Genomic DNA, 21,878 nt, shown 5'->3' with positions numbered 1-21,878 from the left:
CCAGCCTCCATCTGTGTCCTCATCTCCTGCTCCCATCCTTGTCCCTGTCCCCATAACCCATCCTCTGTCCCCAGCCTCCATCTGTGTCCCCATCCCTGTCCCCAAAACCCACCCTCTCCCCATCCCCGTCCCCTGCCCCCATCCCTGTCCTGTCCTTGTCCCCATCTCCCACCAGACTTGCAGCTCTGTGTTAACAGGTGCTTCTGCGTCCAAGCGAGCCGGCGACTCGAGCGATGACGTGTCATCTCGACTTCGACCTCTCTTTGGTCCCAAACCCGGGCCAAATCAGGACCCTCACCTCCCCTGTACCCGCGCCCGAAAGCGTGAAAACACAGCTTTTATTTAGGAATCTTTGCGTCCCAACGATGGTGGAAATGCCGCTTGTTTCACCTCAGGCCACCCTCCCCAGCCCCGCGCCGCTCAGCCTCAGTTTCTCCCCCGCAGCGCCCCAGAACCCGGTCGTCACGTGCCGCCGCCATTGTGGCGTCAGCCAGCGAGCCGCGGTCACGTGCGCGCCGCCTCCACCCCGCCCAGCGGCCACGCGGCCGCCCTCCGCAGACGCCGCGACCCCGCCCCGAGGTCACGTGGCCGTCCGCCGCTGGCTCCACGGCCCCGCCCCGCAATCACGTGGTCGCCCGCCGGCGCGCCCGCCTCCAGCTGCGCGCGGCTCCTCGCGGGCCACCGTAGAGGGCGTCGGACGGCCGCCGGGACGGAAGCCGAGAGGCGCTGCCGACCGCGCCTGCGACAGCGTCAGCCCTTCGCGGAGCGCCGGCCCGATGGCGGCGGCGGCGATGGCCGAGCAGGAGAGTGCCCGGAACGGCGCCCGGAATCGCGGCGGTGTCCAGCGCGTGGAGGGCAAGTTGCGCGCCAGCGTCGAGAAGGGTGACTACTACGAGGCGCACCAGATGTACCGGACCCTGTTCTTCAGGTAGCCGCTGCGCCGCGGCCGCCGCCTTCCAGGGCTTTCCGCCGAGCCTGGCGCCCCGCCCCCGGCCGCCTTCCATTGGCCGCGCCGCGCCGCCCCGCGCCCCCATTGGCCCGCGCCGCTGCCTGTCGCCGCGGCGGTCGGAGCAGGCGGGCGGCCGGGAGGCGGAGGACTGAGGACGCCGAGCCCGGCCTCCCCCGTGCCCCGGCCCAGCTCCCCGCCAGCCGGGCCTCCCCCAGTCCCGGCCCGGCCGCCCCATGCCTGGCCCGGCACATCCACTCTCCGGGCCCCTGGCCGGCCTCGCCCAGCCACGGCCACCCCGGGACCGAGCCTCGGGGTCTGCGTCCCCCGGCGGTCCGGTCGTCCGGGTTAAGCGTCTTTCTGCCCCGGGGCCCCTGCGCCGCGCGCTGGGCCAGCCGTGCCCGCGAGCCCGGCGCTGCGCCTGCACCTGCGCGGCCGGCAGCCCCGGCGCCACGGTGAGTGTCCCAGGCGCTGAGCTGCGGGGCGCGGGGGCGCTCAGGGCTCGCGACGCGTGCAAGCTGGCCCGCTGCGGGTTGCGGGCGATAAAATGTGCTTTTCCGGTGCGGCCCTGGAGCGTTGGCGAGTGTCGCGTGGCCTGCGTTAATTTTCTTTCGGTGGTTGTGCTGTAACACGTCCGCTGATGTGATTTCTGGGTGGTTCTTGGCACATTCCGGTAAGTTCTGCCGCTTCTCTACGGTTCGGGCCAGAACGCAATGGGCCGTTCGTTGCGAGTCGGATAGGCCTTAAAGACCATTTTATAGGTGGTTAAAGCTGTTTTGTGGCCTGCTTTTTCTTTCCGAACTGCCACAGAGTCGGGCCTGTTCACCATTTCGGCCTAGGTTTTTTAATTTTCTTTAAATAACCAGTCGGATCAAGGTCTTGGGGACTTAGAGGTGCTCTGAGTGCGGCTCGTCACGTCCCAGACGACGGTGGGCTCTGTTGGCTTAGAGGACCAGGTAGGAGTGAGTTGGTTGTGGTTTAGGGAATCAGCCAAAGACTTGAGGAGGCTAGGCAATGAAGTTTGCAACATGAAGCCTTCCGCCTGGCCGCTTGGCAATCAGATATCCATGTGGCCTGGAGATCTGCCCCGGTGCTCGCTGTTCTCCGGGATTTGTATGTAAATATTTGCCCCAGTGATTAATCAGCGAAACTGGATCTTCCCGAAAACGAACAGTGTTTCTTGTTTTGAGACACTTCTGCCCGTGTGGGGAAAGGAGGTGTTGATCAGCTATAAAGAGGCAAGTGTCTCTGCACAGGGTGTGTGTCTGGAGTGGCCGGGGGTGGTGACGGAAAGCATGCTCTCTGCCAGCACAGCCTTGACCTACTTCGAATTCCACCTCTGCTCTGTGACCAGTGACCCACGACATCTTGCTGAACCTGTCTCAGCCTTGGCTTGGTCGTGGGGCAGTGGGGTGTACCTTCACCTCTTGGTAGTTGGCAAAAGTAAATGATCTGCCGTTGGCCTCCCTGGGGACGAAGTCGGTGGTGGCATTTGTGGCGTCCACAAGGTCTGAGTGAAACAGCCGGGAGCTTTCCTTGTCTCCCAGGGTACAGTCCGTGCGGACCTGTTTAGAATCCTCCTCCTGGGTGTGTGGCTCTGGGAGAAGTCAGGTTCACGGAGTTACATTAGGTTTTTGGTCTTTGTGTAAGTAAATACACGTTTGTGTGAGAGTTTACGTAGAACACGCACTCTGATGAGTTTTGGCATGTGCTCGCACGAAACCGTCAGCAGTCAGGATACTAAGAGTTTCCGTCACTGCCTAAGTTTTCTCATCTGTACCCCTCGCCCCCAGGCAACCCCTGATCTCTGCATCACGGTCACGGTAGATGGATTCGCATTTTCTAGAATGGGACGTAAGTGGAATCATATCCTCTTTTTGTCTTTTTCGGGTCCACGCAGCATGATCATTCAGGATTTACCCCCGTGCGTAGCGTTCATTCATTTCTGTGGCCAAGTGGTGTTCTGTAGTGCGGATGGACCACAGCTTGGCACCCGTTCACCTGTCAGAGACTTTCACAAATTACACTTGTAATTGTCGTACTTCAGGGCAGCTGAAGGAGAAGGGAGCCCGGAATCGGGCAGTCGGGTGGGTCGGGCTTACTTGGTGCGCATCCCTTAGGCGTGGACCGTGGCAGAGGTCCAGTCGTTCAGCTGGACGCTCTGCCCCCTCTCCACCCCACCCCACCCCCGTGTGGTGCCAGCAGGTGGCCACTTAGTGTCTTCAGAGCTTCTCTGGGACTAGGAGGGAGTCTCTTTTCCAGGCCTGTTGGGTTATGGGTACTCAGTAGTTCTCTAGCCCCCCACTTCTGGCTTCCCTTGGCCCAGTGCCTCCACCGTCACCTCCCGGGGGGGCCCCTCTGCATCCAGCCTGCGTCCCTCTGATTTCACCAAAATCCGTCTTCCTTCCCAGGGGCCTTCTGACATTTGTGTCGCTGTTTTGCCTCCCAAATCAAATGAAAATTTTTAAAAGAAAAACTTAAACCTCCAAGCAAATAAGGAACTTTTCCTAAAGGAGGGGGCTGTGCCAGGGGGTTCCAGGGGGTTCCGGTCATGTTCTCGGGGTGACCCTGCGGTGATGCCGAGCCCTCCTGAGCTCCACAGCATGGGGTGCTGTTAGCTGACACCTGACATGCCTCTCTCTGACCCCACAATTTCTATTGGTAGCATTAACGTTTTTGTTACGTTCTGCTTGCTTCTTTTAATAAAAAGCAGAATCAACGGACAAGGCACAAGGCTGGGTGGGACGCCCGCCCCCCCGCCCCAATCACGTGCTGGCCAGGTGCGGGTTCCATTGGTGCGTACACATGTGTGCTGACGTCAGGGCCACGTGGATGGTGGATGGTGCCCCGCCTGCTCTCAGCTCCCCCCCACCCCCAACACCTTGGGCCCCGGCACTAAATCCCTTCCCATCCCGAGTTCCAGACAGAAGCACGTGCATTTCTCACGATCGCCTTTCACTGTTTCCGTTTTTTCCAGCTTTGCTTGATCTGCAACACGCGAGCTCCCCGAGCCGGGCGTGTGCGCCGTGGAACCCTTGCGTTGCTCCGCTCCCCCTGGAGCCCCCAGCCCTGGAGCTGCGGGTGCTCGAAAGCAGGCCCTATTGTCCCAGGGACTTCTGTCATCTGGTGCTCTGAGAGGTTATCTCAGACGGGAGAGTCTAGAGCCCTGTCACGTCTCGTGTAAGCAGCGGCACGCTGGCAGGATTGTCACGGAGAGGTGCCTGCGGTTCCGCGTGTCCGTGCCGGTGGCAGCGTGGGGCTGCGCGCCTCTGGAACTCGCCTTCCCGGGACCGCCCGTGGCAGTGTGGGCCCCCGGCAGGACCGGGCTGCGACGAGCTGGGCGTGTGGGGGGGGCGCAGCCCGCAGGCTGGCGGTGGTTTTCTGGCCGGGCTGCGGGTTCCCCCCACTGGTGCCGCCCCCGCCCGGCAGATGGGTCTTCTGTGTGCTGATCGCGGCGGGGCCTGTTCTCCAGGGGGGTTCCGGTCGTGGAACCTTAGTGAAGCAAAGACCGTTTCTGTGGTTAGTTGAATAGCCAGGCGCTCGCGTCCCCCCTGGCCTGCCGGTCGGGGCGAGCTACAGACGGGCTCCCAGGCCTCCGTGTTTGCTGTTTGCCTGTCTTGGGAGCACCTTGTGCTGCTCGCTCGGTATCTTTCTTCGACTTGTTTTGGCTCTGTTTCTTTTCTGATAATCACGGAGATAGACGCACGGCCAGCGAGTCGAGCGTCGGGTCGCGCGCTTAGCTCTGCGCCGGGCTGCGGGGAGCTGCTTCCTGCTGTTGGCTCTCTCTCGGGCTCAACTCGGCTTCGCTAAATGTCGCCTGTCGCAGACAGACCGTCATCCTGTTGTTTGTGTTTAGTTGCCTGCCAGGCTCCGGCTTCTCGGTGTGTCTATCTCTCTGTAGTTAAGGAAACTGAGAAATGTGTCCAAAATGGGAAAGTGAGGCAGGACAGGGTGGGGTGGAGGGGGTGGGGACCACAGAGAGAGTCGACGTCCCCCAGTGAGCTCCTGCTGTCCCGACCCCCAAGCGGGGCCCTGACCTTTGGTTCTCCGATGGACACCAGTATGTCGTTCTGTCCTTCACGCGGGTCCCACCACCGAAGCGGGGCCTGTGTGCTCGGGGTGGACGTCATCCAGCCTTTCTCTGGGTCCTTCTGCTGCGACCTTTGAGCTGCGCCAGGCCCCCCACCCGTGCTGCTGTCAGATGGGGGGTGTGGGTCTGCCAGTCCCCCGAGGCCTGCCTCGCTGACGGCAGGGACTCTCTGCCACGGTGGGTGGGGGCCGGGGTGCCGTGACCGCCCGGTGAGGTGGCAGGCCTCAGGCGACGACACAGCTCGACTCTGTTCTTGGTCGGTCACGCACGCAGGCGCACACGCGTGTTTCCGGGATCGTTTGCCGTATAAAGTTCCTGTGTTTACTCACACGTCGTATCTTTCGCGCTTTCTCTCTAAACCGTAGCCGTTGGGCTGGGGGAGCGTGATTCCGAGAGTGTGTCAGACTGTGGAGGACGTCTGCGGGGGAGCACGGGGCATAACTGGACCTAACTGGGGCTCCGCCCTCCTCTCTGTCTTACAGGTACATGTCACAGAGCAAGCACACGGAGGCGCGGGAGCTCATGTGCTCGGGGGCACTCCTGTTCTTCAGCCACGGCCAAGTACGCGGCGGGCCTGCCTTTCCCCCTCTGCTTGGGGCCCGCGGGTTGGAAAAGGAGCGTCCAGGGAGAGGTGTGGCGGACGACCGTGGACCGTCCCTGCCGCTGGCCACCTCCAGGCGGGTGTGCTTGTGTCCGGGGTGCCGTGTGAGGGTGCCGGGTGCCGCGCCGGCCAGGGTCTCCGTCCTCCAGGCGCCCCGCCCGGGGGGCCCCGTGCATCTCCCCGCCACGCGTTTCTGGCTGGACACCGGAGCAGCCGTCCAGCTCTGCCGGGGCTTCTAAAGACCAGCCAGGGCTCTGCTTCTGTGATTCCTACTCACTTCTGTGTTTTGTAGCAAAACAGCGCCGCGGACTTGTCCATGTTGGTCTTAGAGTCGCTGGAGAAGGCAGAAGTCGAGGTGGCCGCTGACCTGTTGGGTGAGGCTTTCTGACTGTGCACGAGGTACCTGTGCACGTGGAGTAGTGACGCCCCAACGCGCACGCGCGCGCCCTCTCTGGTGGACGCTGGCACCTCGCCCGCCCGCCTGCCCGCACGCTGAGCGTGCATCGGGGCGGGTCCCCCGGGGGCCAGCTCCCTGCTGTAGTCCACCTCCCCCTCTGCTCCAGGACACAGGCCGAGCCTCCAGGCTGCTGACTTTGCGGCCGAGAGGTCAGCGGCGGGGGGGGGCCCTGGGACACACCAGAACGCCATTTCTCAGCTCCGGGGCGGAACAGTTCTTGTTTCGGCGAACCCTGACCTGCGGCGTGTGGGGCGCTGAACGGCAGCGCTTCTCTGGATGAGGGTCTGTGTTTGTGTCGTTTTAGAAAATCTGGCTAAACTGTTCAGTCTGATGGACCCGAATTCCCCGGAGCGAGTGGCTTTTGTGTCTCGAGCCCTGAAGTGGTCCAGTGGAGGATCAGGGAAGCTGGGCCACCCCCGTCTCCACCAGCTGCTGGCCCTCACCCTGTGGAAAGGTAAGCCCGGTGCGGGGAAAGCTCTCGGCGGGAGGGTGCAGGCCGTCCCCAAACAGCCGCCCCTGTTTCTGCCTTGGTGGCTCTTACTGGCGTTAGCTGTTGTCAGCAGTCGCACTCCTGGGCCGCGGGGAGCCAGGAGGGGAGGATTTGCTCTCCGCTGGTCTGGCCCTTCCTGTCCGCCCCCCGCCACCCCCAGCTTCCTCTCTGGGACATCTTCCCCAGGCGGGCCCTGTGACGGCACGGCGTGCTGCGTCATCTTCAAGTTTAAATCTCCGCTTCTGGTTAAGCACTTGGCTGATGAGGGGGCCGGGGGGGGATGCCAGGCAGTTTCTGGGTGTGGTTCGCACCCTCAGCTCTGAGTCTGGTGCTCAAGGGCCGGGAAAGACCCTCGGTTTGGTGACCTGGACAGCATTTGTTCAGGAGGGTTTGAACAGCTGTGTCCTGTTGAGTGAGCGCTGCGGGCAGCTCGTTCACACCGCGTCAGCCTTCCCAGGGGTCGTCACCGGGCGTCCGCTGGGCAGGGGGGAGGTGCCTTGGTGGGGGCACAGAGGCACCTTCCTTCACTTGCAGGCGGCCTTCCGCCGGGTCGCGTCTGTGTTAGCGGCTCCTCCTGGAAGCAGCCTGGGTCCAGAGGCGGCTCTGTGGTCAGATAGGCCTGCCTGCTCCCCACGCCGGCGGGCCCAGCGCGTCCCTGCTTTGCCTCTCGTCCGGCGGCACGCGTGTGGTGGCCGCCCCCCACGAACCCAGCCCTCGCCCGCACGGGGATGCCGGCTGTGTGAGCACACAGACTCCTCCCCTCTTCTCTCGGGGCGGCACCGCTCACTGGTTCGCGTGTCCCCACCCGCTGTGACCCACGAGTGGGGCTCCTCAGACCCCTCAGCTGCTGGCATGCCAGCCCTGCCCGCACCCCAGAGGGCTGCTGGGAGGATAACGGTCAGATGTGCATGAGTTCAAAGGCCAGACAGTCAGGACGCTCTCCTTAGAGGGCGGCTGAATCCCTTCCCCACTTTGACCCAGAGCCGGAGGGGGGCCCAAGCAGGAGCAGCTGGGCGCTGGGGCTGAGGCGGTTTGGGCCCCTCCTCTGCTGGCATGCACTCCCTGGGGGCGCCTTGCTTCCCCTCCCTCGGGCCGCCCTGGCCTTCCAGCCTCGCGTGGGCCCCATGCATTTTCTGTCTGTCGTCTGTCCCCGCCAGAATGCCCTCCCACCCACCCGATGCTGGAGTGTCTCGTTCATTGTGGGTGCCCGGAAGCCCGTCAGGGAGAGACCGTCGGTGTTCGCCGGCCCGGCGGGGTGGGGGGTCCCTGAGGCCCCTGCCCCTTACTCCCGCCCCATCTTGCAGGGGCCGGCCTGGGGTGTTCACGTGCAGGTGGACGGCCTGCTCTGCGATCAGGGGCGGCTACAGCAAACCTGTGTTCCTAGCAAGCATTTATTTGGCGCCCCTTTTGCCCAGTCTATTTGGGGGGTCCATGGGAAGATGCCAGGCAGAAAACAGACGTGATCCTGCGTCTGTGGCTCCAAGAGACCCTCAGAGGTGGTGGCGCCTGGGCGGCTCAGTCACTTGAGGGCCTGACTCTTGGTTTCAGCTCAGGTCACGATCCCACGGTACGTGGGATCGAGCCTCACGTCAGACTCGGTGCTGGCATTGGGGAGCCTGCTTGGGGTTCTTTCTCTCTCCTTCTCCGCCCCTCCCCTACGCATGTGCTCACTCGCCATCTCTTTTTTTTTTTAATTTTTTTTTTTTTCAACGTTTATTTATTTTTGGGACAGAGAGAGACAGAGCATGAACGGGGGAGGGGCAGAGAGAGAGGGAGACACAGAATCGGAAACAGGCTCCAGGCTCTGAGCCATCAGCCCAGAGCCCGACGCGGGGCTCGAACTCACGGACCGCGAGATCGTGACCTGGCTGAAGTCGGACGCTTAACCGACTGCGCCACCCAGGCGCCCCTCGCTGTCTCTTAAGTAAATAAACATTAAACGAAAAAAAAGAGTCCTTCAGGGGCCTCGGGTTGAGAGCCAGCTTTAAGGCATTCATATTTAGGAACATGATTTTAAAATTCAGGATATAGGCAGTTATGCGTAGTGCCTGAGGCACAGATCCCGCGTCCTGTCCCGCCCCGGCGTCCGTGGCTTGTGTCCAGAGCCTGTGTTTAGGGATGTCTGTGCGGCTGTGGCCCCTGGGGACAGGCCTGCGGCCGCGGTGATTAGCCCTCCACGGCTTGCCTCCGCTGTCAGTTCTGCTGTGTTGTGGCGGTCTGCTGATTGAGGCACACCTCGTTCTGGTACGCTTCACAGATCCCGCATTGCCCACACATCGGTCTGCGGTGACCCTGTGTTGAGCCAGTGTATTGGCGCCATTTTTCCAACAGCGCCTGCTTGCTTGCTGTCTCTGTGTCACATTTTGCTAATTCTCACGATACTTCGAGATTTTTATTTTTTTATTTTTTTTTTAAAGTTAACTTTTTTTAGTTTTGAGAGAGAGCACGAGCTGGGCAGAGGGGCAGAGGGAGACAGAGAATCCCAAGCAGGCTCCACGCTCAGCCCGATCCCACAACCTGAGCCGAAATAAAGAGTTGGACGCTCAACTAATTGAGCCATCCAGATGCCCCAAGGTTTTTTGTCATCATGTGTCACTGTGATCTGTGACCGTGATCTTTGACGTTACCATCGTGATTGTTTTGGGGACCAGGAACCGCGTTCACGTAAGGGCAAACAAAATCGATAACCGTGTGTGTGCTGACCGCTTTCCCGACCGGCCGCTCCCCTTCTCCCTCCTCGTCCTCGGGCCTCCCTGTTTCCCGAGACACAACAACACTGAAACTGGGCCACGTAATGACCCTACAGAGGCCCCTGGGGTCCCAGCGAAAGGAAGAGTCTCACGTCTCTGACGTCAGATCACGAGCTACGGACGAGTAAGCTCGGTGAGGAAGGCGGAAACCGGGCCCCTCGCCCCGGACGCTTAGCCGGGAGGTCGGCACAAAGGACACGCTCGGGAAGGAAATTAGCATGGGAAAGAATCAGCCTCCCCGTTTTAGCGGTCGGGACACAGGAGCGAACCAGCCACGGCATCCCCGTAAGCTACAGCCTAACCCAGAGCCACGCGCTGACTGCCTCAGTTCCACGAAGGAAGGCCGAGGCGGGGAGGAAGCTGCGGGAGGAGAGTCTGAAGCCAGCAGAGGCCGCGTCCGAGACGGAAGAGTGCACGGCGGTGTAGACGCGGCCGCAGGGGGTCCGGAAGATCCAGCTGCAACCGTTAACCAAGGGGACCGCACGCCACACGGGTCTTCAGGAGACGCCGTCGAGGACGTGCGTCAGGACGTGCGTCATTGGAGAGACGTCAGCACCTGGCTTCCCAGCCTCACGGGACCGGCCGACCCTCCCGTCCAGGGCTGACGCAGCAGCCGGTGACCGCAGGTGACCGCAAGCCGGGGCCAGTGCCCAGCGACCCGTCCCGAGTCCCAGGGCCCCAAGCGAGCACGCGGAGTGGGCGCTGCCTGTCCCCTGCCGACGGGACGCCGCCGCCCGCATGGCAGCGCGTCTGTGTGCGACGCCCCGGTCACCCGAGAGCTCGGACGGACACGGGCAGTGAGACGGGCAGTGAGACGAGCGTGGTGTTCATGCCTGACTCGGCATCCGTCCTGCTGCCCGTGGACCGAGGAGTCGTTTCGGTCCTCGAGACTTCTTTAACAGGCGCACTTCGTAAGGCTGTAGCTGCCACGGATGGTGCTTCCTCTGCTGGGATAAGTCCGCCGAAAACCCGCCGGAAAGCGGTCACCCTTCTCGATGCCAGAAAACCCGCCGGAAAGGAGTCCCCGTTCTCGATGCCACTAAGAACGTACGTGACTCGCAGGAAGAGGCCAAAATACCAGTTGCGACAGGAGTTTGGCAGAAGGCGATGCCAGCCCTCAGGGACGACCTCGAGGGGTTCGGGACACGGGCGAGGAAGTCCGTGCAGATGTGGGGGAACAGGAAGAGAACCAGAGCCAGAGGTGGAGCCTGCGGGTGGGGCTGGACGGCTTCCGTCTCACGCTTCACCAGACGAGGTCCCGCTCCTTCCGGGTGAGCAAGTGGGGAGGTTTCTGGAGCTGGAACCCACCCTGGTGAAGGCACCGCGCGGACGGTCGAAATGACCGCAAAGGGTTGAGAACAGCGCGTAAACCGAGTCGCTAAAGCCGCAGCAGGTGTGAGCGGCCGGACCCCAGGCGTGAAGGAAGTTCTCCTGTGGGTACGATGCTATCGAACAGCATCGCACGCTACGGAGGGGCCTTTCGGGAAAGAGTCAGTCAGCACAGCAGACTTGATCGTCTCATTTCAGAACTTGCCAGAACCACCCCAGCCTCCGGCAACCTCCACCCTGACGGTCAGCAGCCGGCGGCCTCCAGGAAAACCTTCCACCGGCAGAAAGGTTATAGCCCGCTGCAGGCTTGGGTGATGGTTAACGTTTGTTATTTAAGTTCTGTTTCTTGTTTTCACATAGCGCTAGGGCACGCTTAGCAGACTGTGAACACAGCTTTCTGTGCCCTGGGAAACCAAAAACTTGGTTTTGTTGCGGTGACCTGGAACCGGCCCCCAGTATCCCCGAGGTGCTCTTGTACAGGGTCCAGTACGGTTCTTGGAGCCAGTCTGGTTCTGGGACAGAACATCCGGGCATGGTTTTGCCCAATTTTTCTGTTCTGTGGATGCTCTAAAACCAGAAGTTATTTTTGGATGGTCTGAGGGAGAGAAGAGAGCGCAAGTACACAAAGAAATGGGGGCTCGAACCATTCTGAGCTCCGGAAGGTGGTGTGCGGGGCGCTGGGGGCTGGGGCCAATGGCAGGAAGCAGTCCTGGCCAGCCGGGGACCACTATTCCCGGTAGAAGGTGGCAGGCGGCTGGGGCATGGCGCCTTAGCCCTGGAAAGGTGTGGGAGCCAGGGGGCCTTGTGAGCGAGACGGGGTCGTGATCCGGTCCACTCTGGGAAATGGGCCAGGGTGTGAGGAGGCGCTTGGTCTAGGCCGGGGCTGTGCCTCAGCGCGGCGGACGCTCTGGACCCCTGTGCTCTGTAGGATGCGGAGCCCCGCCCCCCTAGCCATGGCAGCCAGGGGTGCCCAGGCGTTGCCAGCGCCTGGTGAGAGCGAAGGGTGTTGAATCGTCATTGTTGCGAGGGCCAGCAGGCAGGGAGACAGGTTTCCGAGCAATGAGTGCGGGGAGCAGGGGTACAGCGGGAGTCATTTACTGGCGTTGGGAAGGCTGGGATTTTTGTTATTTTTTTAACAAACGTACCAGTAGAGCTCGTCCCACGAGTAGCGTACAATAGGAGTGCTTCAGGAACAGGTTAGTTGGAGCACACTTTTCCTGGAAGGTCCTTCCAGCCCCCTTTTGTGCTGTTAGCACTAAAGCTTCCTGCCCTGGTGAGAGGTGTGGCCCCAGGGAACAGGCTCAGAAGGTCGAGGCCAGAGTGCCCCCAACTCACCTGTTGGGGTGCAGGTTCCAGTTTGGGGCCTGAGGTTCCACGTGTCTGTCCGGCTCCTAGGTGACTCCGCGTTGAGCGGGACAGTGTGGCCCTTCTTGGGAAACAGTGGGGCTGAGCCGTGTCCTCACCACTTGCAGGACGGGTCCATCCTGACTGGGACATCAGTCCTGGTGGGGACATCCAGTCCTTCGTCCAGCAGGGCTTCTTGAGGGGGACGGACCACAAACACGGAGAGGGAAGTAGTGAATGTGGAATGTGCGTCGGAAGGTGGACAGAGGGTGGGTGGCCGTCAGGACGGCAGGGGCCTTCGTGTGGCCTGGGGGACAGGCGGGCCCGACCTGGTCCTGGCACCACTCTGACCTTCGCTGCGTTTCCGTGCCGGGGTTTCCGGGGCCTGCGTCTCAGTTGTCAGAAGCATGAGTCCAGGGGTCTCGCGTCGGCCCGCTCTCGTGAACCAGCTAATGCGGACGCCAATGTGGGGACTTCAGCCCGAAGCCTGCCCTCCCACCATGGGCATTTGAGGCGGTGAATGGGACGCCTAGGGGGTGGGTGTAGAGTGCACTCAGGTGTGTGGGGGGCGGGGGGGGGGGGGTGGGTGCCGAGCGCACTCAGGTGTTTGGGGGGCGGGGATGGTGTGCGGGGCACAGGCAGGTGTGCGGGGGCCGGGGGGGGCGGGGCGGGTGTGCCGAGTGCAGGGGGTGCCCAGGGCAGGTGTGCAGGGGCCGGGGGGGGGCGGGGGGGGGGGGGGTGCCGAGCGCACTCAGGTGTGTGAGGGGCGGGGATGGTGTGCGGGGCACAGGCAGGTGTGCGGGGGCTGGGGGGGGCGGGGCGGGTGTGCCGACTGCAGGGGGTGCCCAGGGCGGGTGTGTGGGGGCCGGGGGGGGGGGGGCGGGGGGGGGTGGGTGCCGAGCGCACTCAGGTGTGGGGGGGGCGGGGATGGTGTGCGGGGCACAGGCAGGTGTGCGGGGGCCGGGGGGGCGGGGCAGGTGTGCCGAGTGCAGGGGATGCCCAGGGCCGGTGTGCGGAGCGCTCGGGGCTCACGGGTGTCCGCTTCCCTCCCGCAGAGCAGAACTACTGCGAGTCCCGGTACCACTTCCTGCACTCGGCGGACGGCGAGGGCTGTGCCCACATGCTGGTGGAGTACTCCACGTCCAGGGGCTTCCGCAGCGAGGTGGATATGTTCGTGGCCCAGGCCGTGCTACAGTAGGTACCCGCCTTGGCTCGGCCTCCTGTCACCTGGCCGAGACGCCACCCAGGGTCGCCACCCCGCGACCCTGCCGCAGACCTGTCGGGGAGGCTGTGTGTTGTCGCCCCGGTCCCGCGGACCGTTTGTGGGATTTGAGTCGGGCGGCCGCGGAAGGGAGTGTTCTGACCGGCGTCCTGCCGTTCCTCCCCGTGTTCCGTTCTCTCTAGATTTTCTGGGCGGCGGGCCGCTGTCATTCGGGGGGTGTGCGTATTTAATAAGATGTCCTAGGTGTCCTGGGTCGAGGAGCGAGTGTGGGTCCCGGACGTCTCTTGTGAGGCTCCCCCGCTCCCATCGGACCGCCTCCTGCCCCCTCGCCAGTGGTTTTCCGGGACCGTCGAGCACGCACAGCTTGGGAGGGAGGCAGGGTGGGCCCGCGCTCCCGCCTCGGAAACCCCCGGAATCGGTGGCCGGGTGTCGGGACAGGACACGTTCTGTGCACGTGAACGGGAGAGAGGTTGCAGCACGCTCGCTGGACCTGACGGCACCTCGGAGCTCCCCGCCCCGCCGCACGGCGGCCTGATACGTGTCTGTGCCTCTAAATGGAGAGTTTCGGGGACTCCAGAGCCCCCGAGCCCAGCTGTATGGTGCACGGCGCCTGTGTGTGGATCCCGAGACCACCCGGTCACCTCGCTCGCACCTTGACGAGGAGGGACAAGCGGCCACGGGAAGGCCGTGGAGATGGCCCCACGGGGCGGGAGTCAGAGCCTGTCCCATTGCCCCGCACGCTCCCCAGGGCCCTGGGCTGACTTGCTGGGCGCGCGCGGTCTGGAGTTCGAGAACCCGCCACAGACACGGTCACCCTCGCGAGCTTCACGTCCTCGCCTGGAAATTGCGAATGCGGAGGGGTGCCGTGCATGGCGGGGGCCCCTGTGTGCTGTTTGGGGCCGACCTTCTGTGCCCCCAGAAGCGTCCCAGGTCTGATGCTCACGTGAGCGTCTGTGCGAGTCCCTTGTTTCTGCCTCGGTACCCTGCTTACTAGGGCGTCCCTTCCAGGTTTCTCTGTTTAAAGAACAAAAGCAGCGCGTCAGTGGTGTTCACAACGTACACGCAGAAACACCCGTCCATCGAGAACGGCCCTCCGTTTGTGCAGCCTCTGCTGAATTTCATCTGGTTTCTGCTGCTGGCCGTAGATGGGTGAGTTGCGTGTGCGTGGAGGGGTCGTGTGTGTGTGGGGGGGGGAGGGGGTATAGAGCGCACAGTGGGATGCGCACACGTGTGGAGGGGCACGTGCGTGTGCCCTGCACGTTGGACTCTCCTGGACATCCGTGCTGCCATCCGTGTCGCTTCAGGGGCAAACTGACCGTGTTCACGGTGCTGTGTGAGCAGTACCAGCCGTCCCTCCGGCGGGACCCCATGTACAATGAGGTGAGGGGCGCGTGGGGCCGGGCGGCGGCTGGAGGAGGAGAGGGCACCGGGGAGCCTCGGGGACCGGGCGGGTGGGAGGTCGTGTCGCCCGCGTGTCTGCGCCCCGCTGAGCCCGTTCCTCTGTCTCTTGCAGTACCTGGACCGGATAGGACAGCTGTTCTTTGGGGTGCCGCCCAAGCAGACGTCTTCGTACGGGGGCTTGCTGGGTGAGTGGGGGGGCGGGTGGGGGCGCAGGGAGGGAGCGGGGCGGGCGCAGGTGCGGTCCTCTCCTGGGCTCCGTGTCTGCTCGGCCCTGAGGTCCTTCTCCCAGTAGACTCCCACACAGCCGTGCGGGCCCTATCGTCCCAGGGCCCCGTCGGTGGGCGTTTTCTTTTATCTTTCGCTTTTGTGGTAAAATACACGTATCGTGAAATTTGCTATTTTAACCACTTCTAACTGAACAGCTCAGGGGACTGAGCACATTCGCTGCTGTGCAGCCATCTGCACCGTCCATTTCCAGAATGTTCCATCTCCCCACGTTGAGATTCTGTCCGTTATACACGGACCTCCACCCGCTCCCCCAGACACGGTCCCACCACCTACCCTGTGTCCGTGAGTGTGACGACCCCGGGACCTCGTGGGAGTGGGTCCCAGTGCGTGTCCTCCCGTGTCCGTGAGTCTGACGACCCCGGGGCCTCGTGGGAGTGGGTCCCGGTGCGTGTCCTCCCGTGTCCCTGAGTCTGACGACCCCGGGGCCTCGTGGGAGTGCGTCCCAGTGCGTGTCCTTCTGTGTCTGTGTGACGACCCCGGGGCCTCGTGGGAGTGGGTCCCGGTGCGTGTCCTCCCGTGTCCGTGAGTCTGACGACCCCGGGACCTCGTGGGAGTGCGTCCCGGTGCGCGTCCTCCCGTGTCCATGAGTCTGACGACCCCGGGGCCTCGTGGGAGCGGGTCCCGGTGCGTGTCCTCCCGTGTCCGTGAGTCTGACGACCCCGGGGCCTCGTGGGAGCGGGTCCCGGTGCGTGTCCTCCCGTGTCCGTGAGTGTGACGACCCCGGGGCCTCGTGGGAGTGGGTCCCGGTGCGTGTCCTCCCGTGTCCGTGAGTCTGACGACCCCGGGGCCTCGTGGGAGTGGGTCCCGGTGCGTGTCCTCCCGTGTCCGTGAGTGTGACGACCCCGGGGCCTCGTGGGAGTGGGTCCCGGTGCGTGTCCTCCCGTGTCCGTGAGTGTGACGACCCCGGGGCCTCGTGGGAGTGGGTCCCGGTGCGTGTCCTCCCGTGTCCGTGAGTGTGACGACCCCGGGGCCTCGTGGGAGTGGGTCCCGGTGCGTGTCCTCCCGTGTCCGTGCGTGTGACGACCCCGGGGCCTCGTGGGAGTGGGTCCCGGTGCGTGTCCTCCCGTGTCCGTGAGTGTGACGACCCCGGGGCCTCGTGGGAGTGGGTCCCGGTGCGTGTCCTCCCGTGTCCGTGAGTGTGACGACCCCGGGGCCTCGTGGGAGTGGGTCCCGGTGCGTGTCCTCCCGTGTCCGTGAGTGTGACGACCCCGGGGCCTCGTGGGAGTGGGTCCCGGTGCGTGTCCTCCCGTGTCCGTGAGTGTGACGACCCCGGGCCTCGTGGGAGCGGGTCCCGGTGCGTGTCCTCCCGTGTCCGTGAGTCTGACGACCCCGGGGCCTCGTGGGAGCGGGTCCCGGTGCGTGTCCTCCCGTGTCCGTGAGTCTGACGACCCCGGGGCCTCGTGGGAGCGGGTCCCGGTGCGTGTCCTCCCGTGTCCGTGAGTCTGACGACCCCGGGGCCTCGTGGGAGCGGGTCCCGGTGCGTGTCCTCCCGTGTCCGTGAGTGTGACGACCCCGGGGCCTCGTGGGAGTGGGTCCCGGTGCGTGTCCTCCCGTGTCCGTGAGTGTGACGACCCCGGGGCCTCGTGGGAGTGGGTCCCGGTGCGTGTCCTCCCGTGTCCGTGAGTGTGACGACCCCGGGGCCTCGTGGGAGTGGGTCCCGGTGCGTGTCCTCCCGTGTCCGTGAGTGTGACGACCCGAGACCTCGAGTGAGTGGGTCCCAGTGCGCGTCCTCCCGTGTCCGTGAGTCTGGCGACTCCGGGACCTCGTGGGAGTGGGTCCTCCCGTGTCCGTGAGTCTGACGACCCCGGGGCCTCGTGGGAGTGTGTCCCGGTGCGTGTCCTCCCGTGTCTGGATCGTGTCACTCACCGTGGTGTCTGCAGGGTCCGCCCACGTTGGAGCAGGCGCCAGAGCTTCCTTCCCTTTTAAGGCCGAATAGTGTTTCGTGGGTGGATGGCGCGTGTTGTGTTACCTTCATCTGTGATGCACACGGGTTGCTTCCGCCTGTTAGCTGTGTGAATTTGCTGCTGTGAATATGGGGTGCACCTGTCTGCTGGGGTCCCTGCGCCCAGTGCTTTGGGTAGTACACCCCAAACTGGACTCACCAGGTCACACTGAAGTTCTGTGTTCAAGTTTGCAGTCGCTACCAGACTGTGCCCGACAGACATGTCCCACCAGCTGTGCGCGAGGGGTCTGGTTTTTGCACATCCTCGCCCACGTTTGCCGTTTTCTGTGTTTTACTGGCAGCCGTCCTACAGGGTGTGAGGTGGGAGCTCGCTGTGGCTGGGTCGCATCTCCCTAATGACGAGGGTCGTGTAGCATGTTTTCTCGTGCTTATTGGCTATTTGTACACCTGTATATCTGGTCAAGTCACGTGCTTATTTTTGAATCAAGTTGACGAATACGCTTGTCAGATGTAAGATTCAGAAATATTTTTTCCCGTTTTGTGGATTGTTTTTTTTTTAAGACTGTATTTATTGTAATAAATGTTTTTAATGTTTATTTATTTTTGAGAAAGAAAGCATGAGCAGAGGAGGGGCAGAGAGACAGGGAGACACAGAATCCAAAGCAGGCTCCAGAGTCTGAGCTGTTAGCACAGAGCCCGATGTGGGGCTCGAACTCATGAGTCGTGAGATCGTGACCTGAGCTGAAGTTGGACGCTTGACCGACTGAGCCACCCAGGTGCCCCCAGACTTTATTTTTTTAAAGTAGCTTAAGTTTCACGGACGTAAAGAGGAAGGCCCCGAGATTTTCCGTGTACCTCCCTGCCCCTCACAGCCCTTTCTGGTACTTGCATCCCGCGACAGAGGGGGGACTTGTTGAAATTGTACCTGCACGGACACATCACTCTCACCTGAACTTCATGGTCACATGGTTACATTCAGGGTCACTCTTAATGCCGTACATTCATAGGTTTAGACACACACGCCTACCATTAGAGAGTCATTCAGAGTGGTTTCTGCCCTAAAAATCCTCTGTGCTCTGCCTGTTCGCCCCTCCCAACACCCAGCAGCGTTTTCACTCTGGGTAGCGTCCTCTGACGCAGAACTTAAAATTTTCACCAAGTCCGTTTGTTTCTCCTCCGTTCCCTGGGCCTTGCGTGTCCCAGCCACAGTCTTCGGCAGGTCCAGTGCTGGGAAGCTTTCACTCTGTGTCTTCTGCGAGTTTTACTGTTCTGGGGCTTACATTTAGGTCCTTGATCCACTTTGAGCTATTTTGTGTGTGCACGTGAGGTCGGGGTCCAGTGTCCCGTTTGTTGAAGAGACTGATCTTCCCATGAGTGGTCTTGTCATGCTGGTCAGATCTGTTTGACCCCCATGTGCTCGGGGATGTTTCTGGCTCTCTGTTCTGTTCCATGGGTCCTTGCTTGCGTGCCTGCATGCGTGTGTGTGTGTGTGTGTGTGTGTCTTTGCCCACACCACACCGCTTTGAGCTCACGCAATCAGGAAACGTGAGCTCTCCGGTTTTGTTCTTGTTCAAGGTAGTTTTGGCTGTTTGAGTCTCTTGCAATTCTGTATGAATTTTAGAGTGGGTTCTTCTTTTCTTGCAAAAACGTCATTGAGATTTTGACAAGGACTGCATTGATCCTGTAGATGGCATTGGAGGGTATTGGCATTTACACGGTATCACGTTTTCCAACCCGTGGACACGGAAAGCGTTTCCATTTATTTGTGACTTCAGTGACTTTCAGTGTTTTATCATTTTCATTCATGAGTCGTTCAGCCTTTCGGTTAAAGCCAGTGCCTCAGTGTTTTATTCTTGTGGATGCTGCTGTGAATGGAATTGTTCTTGATATTTTTCCGGTTATTTATTATTGGCGTAGAGAAATTCAGCGGATCTCCACGTGCTTTGTATCCCGCTCATTTGCTGAATTCACTTGCTCCGACGGCTGTTTCGTGCAGCCCTTGGGGTTTTCTGTGTGGCGGGACCACGTCCTGCGCAAAACACGGTGTCGCTGCTCCCTTTGCGCCGTGGGTGCCTTTTCCTTCTCTCTCTCCCTGCTTGCTCTGGCTGGAATTTCCATTCGGTGTGGAATGGAGGTGGCGAGGGCCTCCTCGCGTGTCTGCTCCTCGAGGAGGAGCTCTCAGGGTCTCGCCCCTGCGCATGACGTCCCCCGTGGGCTCTCCGGAGACGGCGGGGACCGTGTGGAGGTGGCTCCTCCCGTTCCCGGTTGGTTGAGTGCCGTGATGACCGCGTGGGGCCGGCCAGGGGCCGATCCCGCGTCCGTGGAGGTGGACGATCGCGTGGGTCTTCCCCCCTCTCCCCAGGGGCCGCGCCCCCCCCGCCGGCCTGTCGTGGGGAGCCCTCCTCGCGGTGCAGGCGCGAGGCCCCTCGGGGCGCGTCGTCCGTGCGTGCGCTGTCGCGGTCTGTTTGCCGGCGCTCTGCTCGGACGTTTGCATCAGCGCTCACGAGGGGTGGCGGTCCCCGATCTCCTCCCGGCGCCTTGGGCTTTGGTATGGGGGCTACGCCGGCCGCCTGGAAGGAGTTGGGACGCGCTCCCTCTTCCTCAGTATTTCTGGAGAAGTCTGAGAAGGACCGGCGTGGGGTGTCCTTGAAGCGTTCGGCGGGCCTCGCCAGTGAGGCCGTCGGGACCAGGACTTTGCTCTGTTCGGGGGGGGGGGGGGGGGTTCCCGAGGGGGGCTCCTGACTCGTTTACCGGCCCGTGCACACCGTGCATTTCTTCACGGGTTCGTCTTGGCCGCTGTTAGATGCCAGGATTCTGACCCGGCATCTCGAGGCCAGGCCTCCGCCCCTCGTCTGCCTAGCCTGGCGGCCCCAGGCCTCAACACCACGTGCCGTCGCCTTCACCGGGGTCCCATGTCAACTTCGACCTCCACCGGGGCAGGGGCCATTGTAGCACTTCATCTGAGAGTGGCTTTTACGAGCCTCGATGTGCTGCTACTTTTGAGCGGGTAGGTGTTACCTCGTGGAGTTCGTATTCGCCAGCACGCACCGAAATCCGCCTTGCCGTTCAGACTTCTTCCCTTCCTCAGCTTCCTTCTGGAAATAACTGCAAAAACACACAGATGGCTGTTGTGTGCCCTTGCGACGTATCCTCCACACTGCGCCTGGTTCTTGATGGAGCTGAGGCTGCCCCAGGTGCCAGGCTCAGCCGCGGGCTCGTCCCGCAAAGCTCCGTGACCCTGCCCCCGTCCTGCTGTCCGAATCCACGTGGCACCCTGCCTCGTCGGTCCCTCGGGCTTGGGCTGGGTGGACGTTTGCCATTTTGATGCACGTGGGCCAAACCGTGGAAAGGTCTTCCTGAGACCGTGTGGAAAGGCGTCTCCTGGGGAACACGATTTGACTTTCTAGTTGGAAACTGTGCGTCTGGCGTCCGGATTTGTGCCGGGGAAGGCGGGGGTGGAGGCCCACCTTCCTTCCTGGGCCAGCTGCGTGTAGGTGCACTGTGGTTTCACCCGGGCCTGGGGGCTGCGTGTTTGCATCTGTCGGGCCTGACGTCCAGCCTCCCTCCTCGCCACGCGCGTCCTCATACTTCGTGCTCGCTCGTTTCCCACCAGAACTTCAGAGTCGGCCCTTCCGGCGCCCAGAGTGCTGCTGGTGTGTTCGTTGGACCCGGGTTAGCGGCAGATCGGGGACGATTCTGCACCTTCGTGGCAGTCTGTCCCGAGAACGTCGTTCCCGTGGGCGTGTGTTCTTACTTTCTCGGTGGCTTGGCTTCAAGGACTTTGTAAACTGCTGACCCTGTGGTGACACAGTAGTGGTTCCGTGGGTGAGATCAGAGTGAGGCAAAGTGTCCGTGGTGACTGCGCCAGTGGGCGACAGCCATTAACGTCTCCGTGTGTGGCCCTGGGGTCTCTGACGCATCCCGACCCGTTTCTGGATACCTTTAAGTCAGCACGTGTGTAATTTACGGCTTCGTGTCGGTGGATGGTGACGTCCCTGTGACCGCGGGTTACTGACAACTCCGAGGGCTCTGGGCACAGGCATCCGCGTTCCCAGGGACGCGTGGTGGGGCCCCCGCGCCTCCCGTCCGGGCCCCGGGACGCGGTGCCGTGGAAGGTGGGGTTCCCCGGGCAGGGGTGCCGGCAGCGCGGGGCCGCTGTGCCTCACGGCGCCTGCGTTTGCTTCCAGGGAACCTTCTGAGCAGCCTCATGGGCGCCTCGGAGCAGGAGGGCGAGGACAGTCAGGACGACAGCAGCCCCATCGAGCTCGACTGACCCCGCCCGGCGGCCCGCACGAAGCCGCCCCGAGCCCGGGCCCCCACGCCCGGGGGCTCCCGGTCCGCGGCTGCCGTGGCCGCGTTGGCGTCTGCGCGCCCGCCCCGGGCTGCGCCTCCGCCGCGGCTGTGCTGGCTGGGCCGGGCTGCACCTCCAGACTGACCACAATAAAGCACGGGCCTTGCCGCGCTCCCACCCTCTCCCTGTCCTCTGTGTCTGGTTTGCTTCGGGAGGCCGCCTGGCGTCCGACGGAGGCCCGTCCCCGTCACGGGTGGCGTGGGGGGTGGCCGCCGCCCAGCCAGCACCACCTGGACGTCCTGCGGTGGCCCGGCCACCAGTGTCCCGGAGAGCATCGGGGCGGCTGCTCTGTGCCAAATCCCGAGGCCACGGCCGCTCGGGACGGGCCTCGCGAGGGGATCGGGAGTCCTTTCCACGTCTCGAAAGGCGGTATTTATTTTCATTGGGTGGTTGATTCTTCTGACCTGACGTTTTAGGGTTTAACCGAACAGCCAGTCCGGGAGTGAGCGGATCTGCCCTTTCTCGCTGATGCCAGACCCGGTGTTCCCAGGGCGATTACAAGAGGGGAGACACTTTATTTTTTCACGATTTAAAATAAGAGTTGTAGATTAATACACAGTGATCATGCATGGCAAGGCGTAAGATACACACACTTTTATTGACTGTAAAACGAAGTTTAAAGGAAGGTTTGTGTTAATTGTTGAGTTTAAATAAATCCTTTATACTGGGTTTTGCCGTGCTCGTCCTTTCTGAGTGCGCAGTGGGG

The 21,878-nt window shown here is 62.4% G+C and overlaps 1 protein-coding gene across 1 annotated transcript; it reads left to right on the top strand.

The window, feature by feature from the left end:
- The first annotated feature begins 710 nt into the window (after positions 1-710).
- On the top strand, positions 711-21,841 carry GET4 (guided entry of tail-anchored proteins factor 4). Its single transcript, XM_030301579.1, has 9 exons — positions 711-928; positions 5,519-5,597; positions 5,930-6,011; positions 6,399-6,548; positions 13,063-13,201; positions 14,238-14,378; positions 14,534-14,609; positions 14,743-14,815; positions 21,009-21,841. Exons 1-9 carry the CDS (start codon positions 777-779, stop codon positions 21,092-21,094), a joined length of 978 nt encoding a protein of 325 aa, XP_030157439.1. The 5' UTR covers positions 711-776; the 3' UTR covers positions 21,095-21,841.
- The last annotated feature ends 37 nt before the right edge of the window (positions 21,842-21,878 follow it).

The sequence above is a fragment of the Lynx canadensis genome, chromosome E3 (genome assembly GCF_007474595.2).
Source record: "Lynx canadensis isolate LIC74 chromosome E3, mLynCan4.pri.v2, whole genome shotgun sequence".
NCBI classification, from domain to species: Eukaryota; Metazoa; Chordata; class Mammalia; order Carnivora; family Felidae; genus Lynx; species Lynx canadensis.
This window is presented reverse-complemented; position numbering and strand designations above follow the sequence as displayed.

Coding starts and splice junctions, on each gene's coding strand:
- GET4 (XM_030301579.1), top strand. CDS start 777: ATGGCGGCGGCGGCGATGGCCGAGCAGGAGAGTGCCCGGAACGGCGCC. Junction 929..5,518: donor TACCGGACCCTGTTCTTCAG/GTAGCCGCTGCG, acceptor TCTGTCTTACAG/GTACATGTCACAGAGCAAGC. Junction 14,379..14,533: donor CTGCTGCTGGCCGTAGATGG/GTGAGTTGCGTG, acceptor GTGTCGCTTCAG/GGGCAAACTGACCGTGTTCA.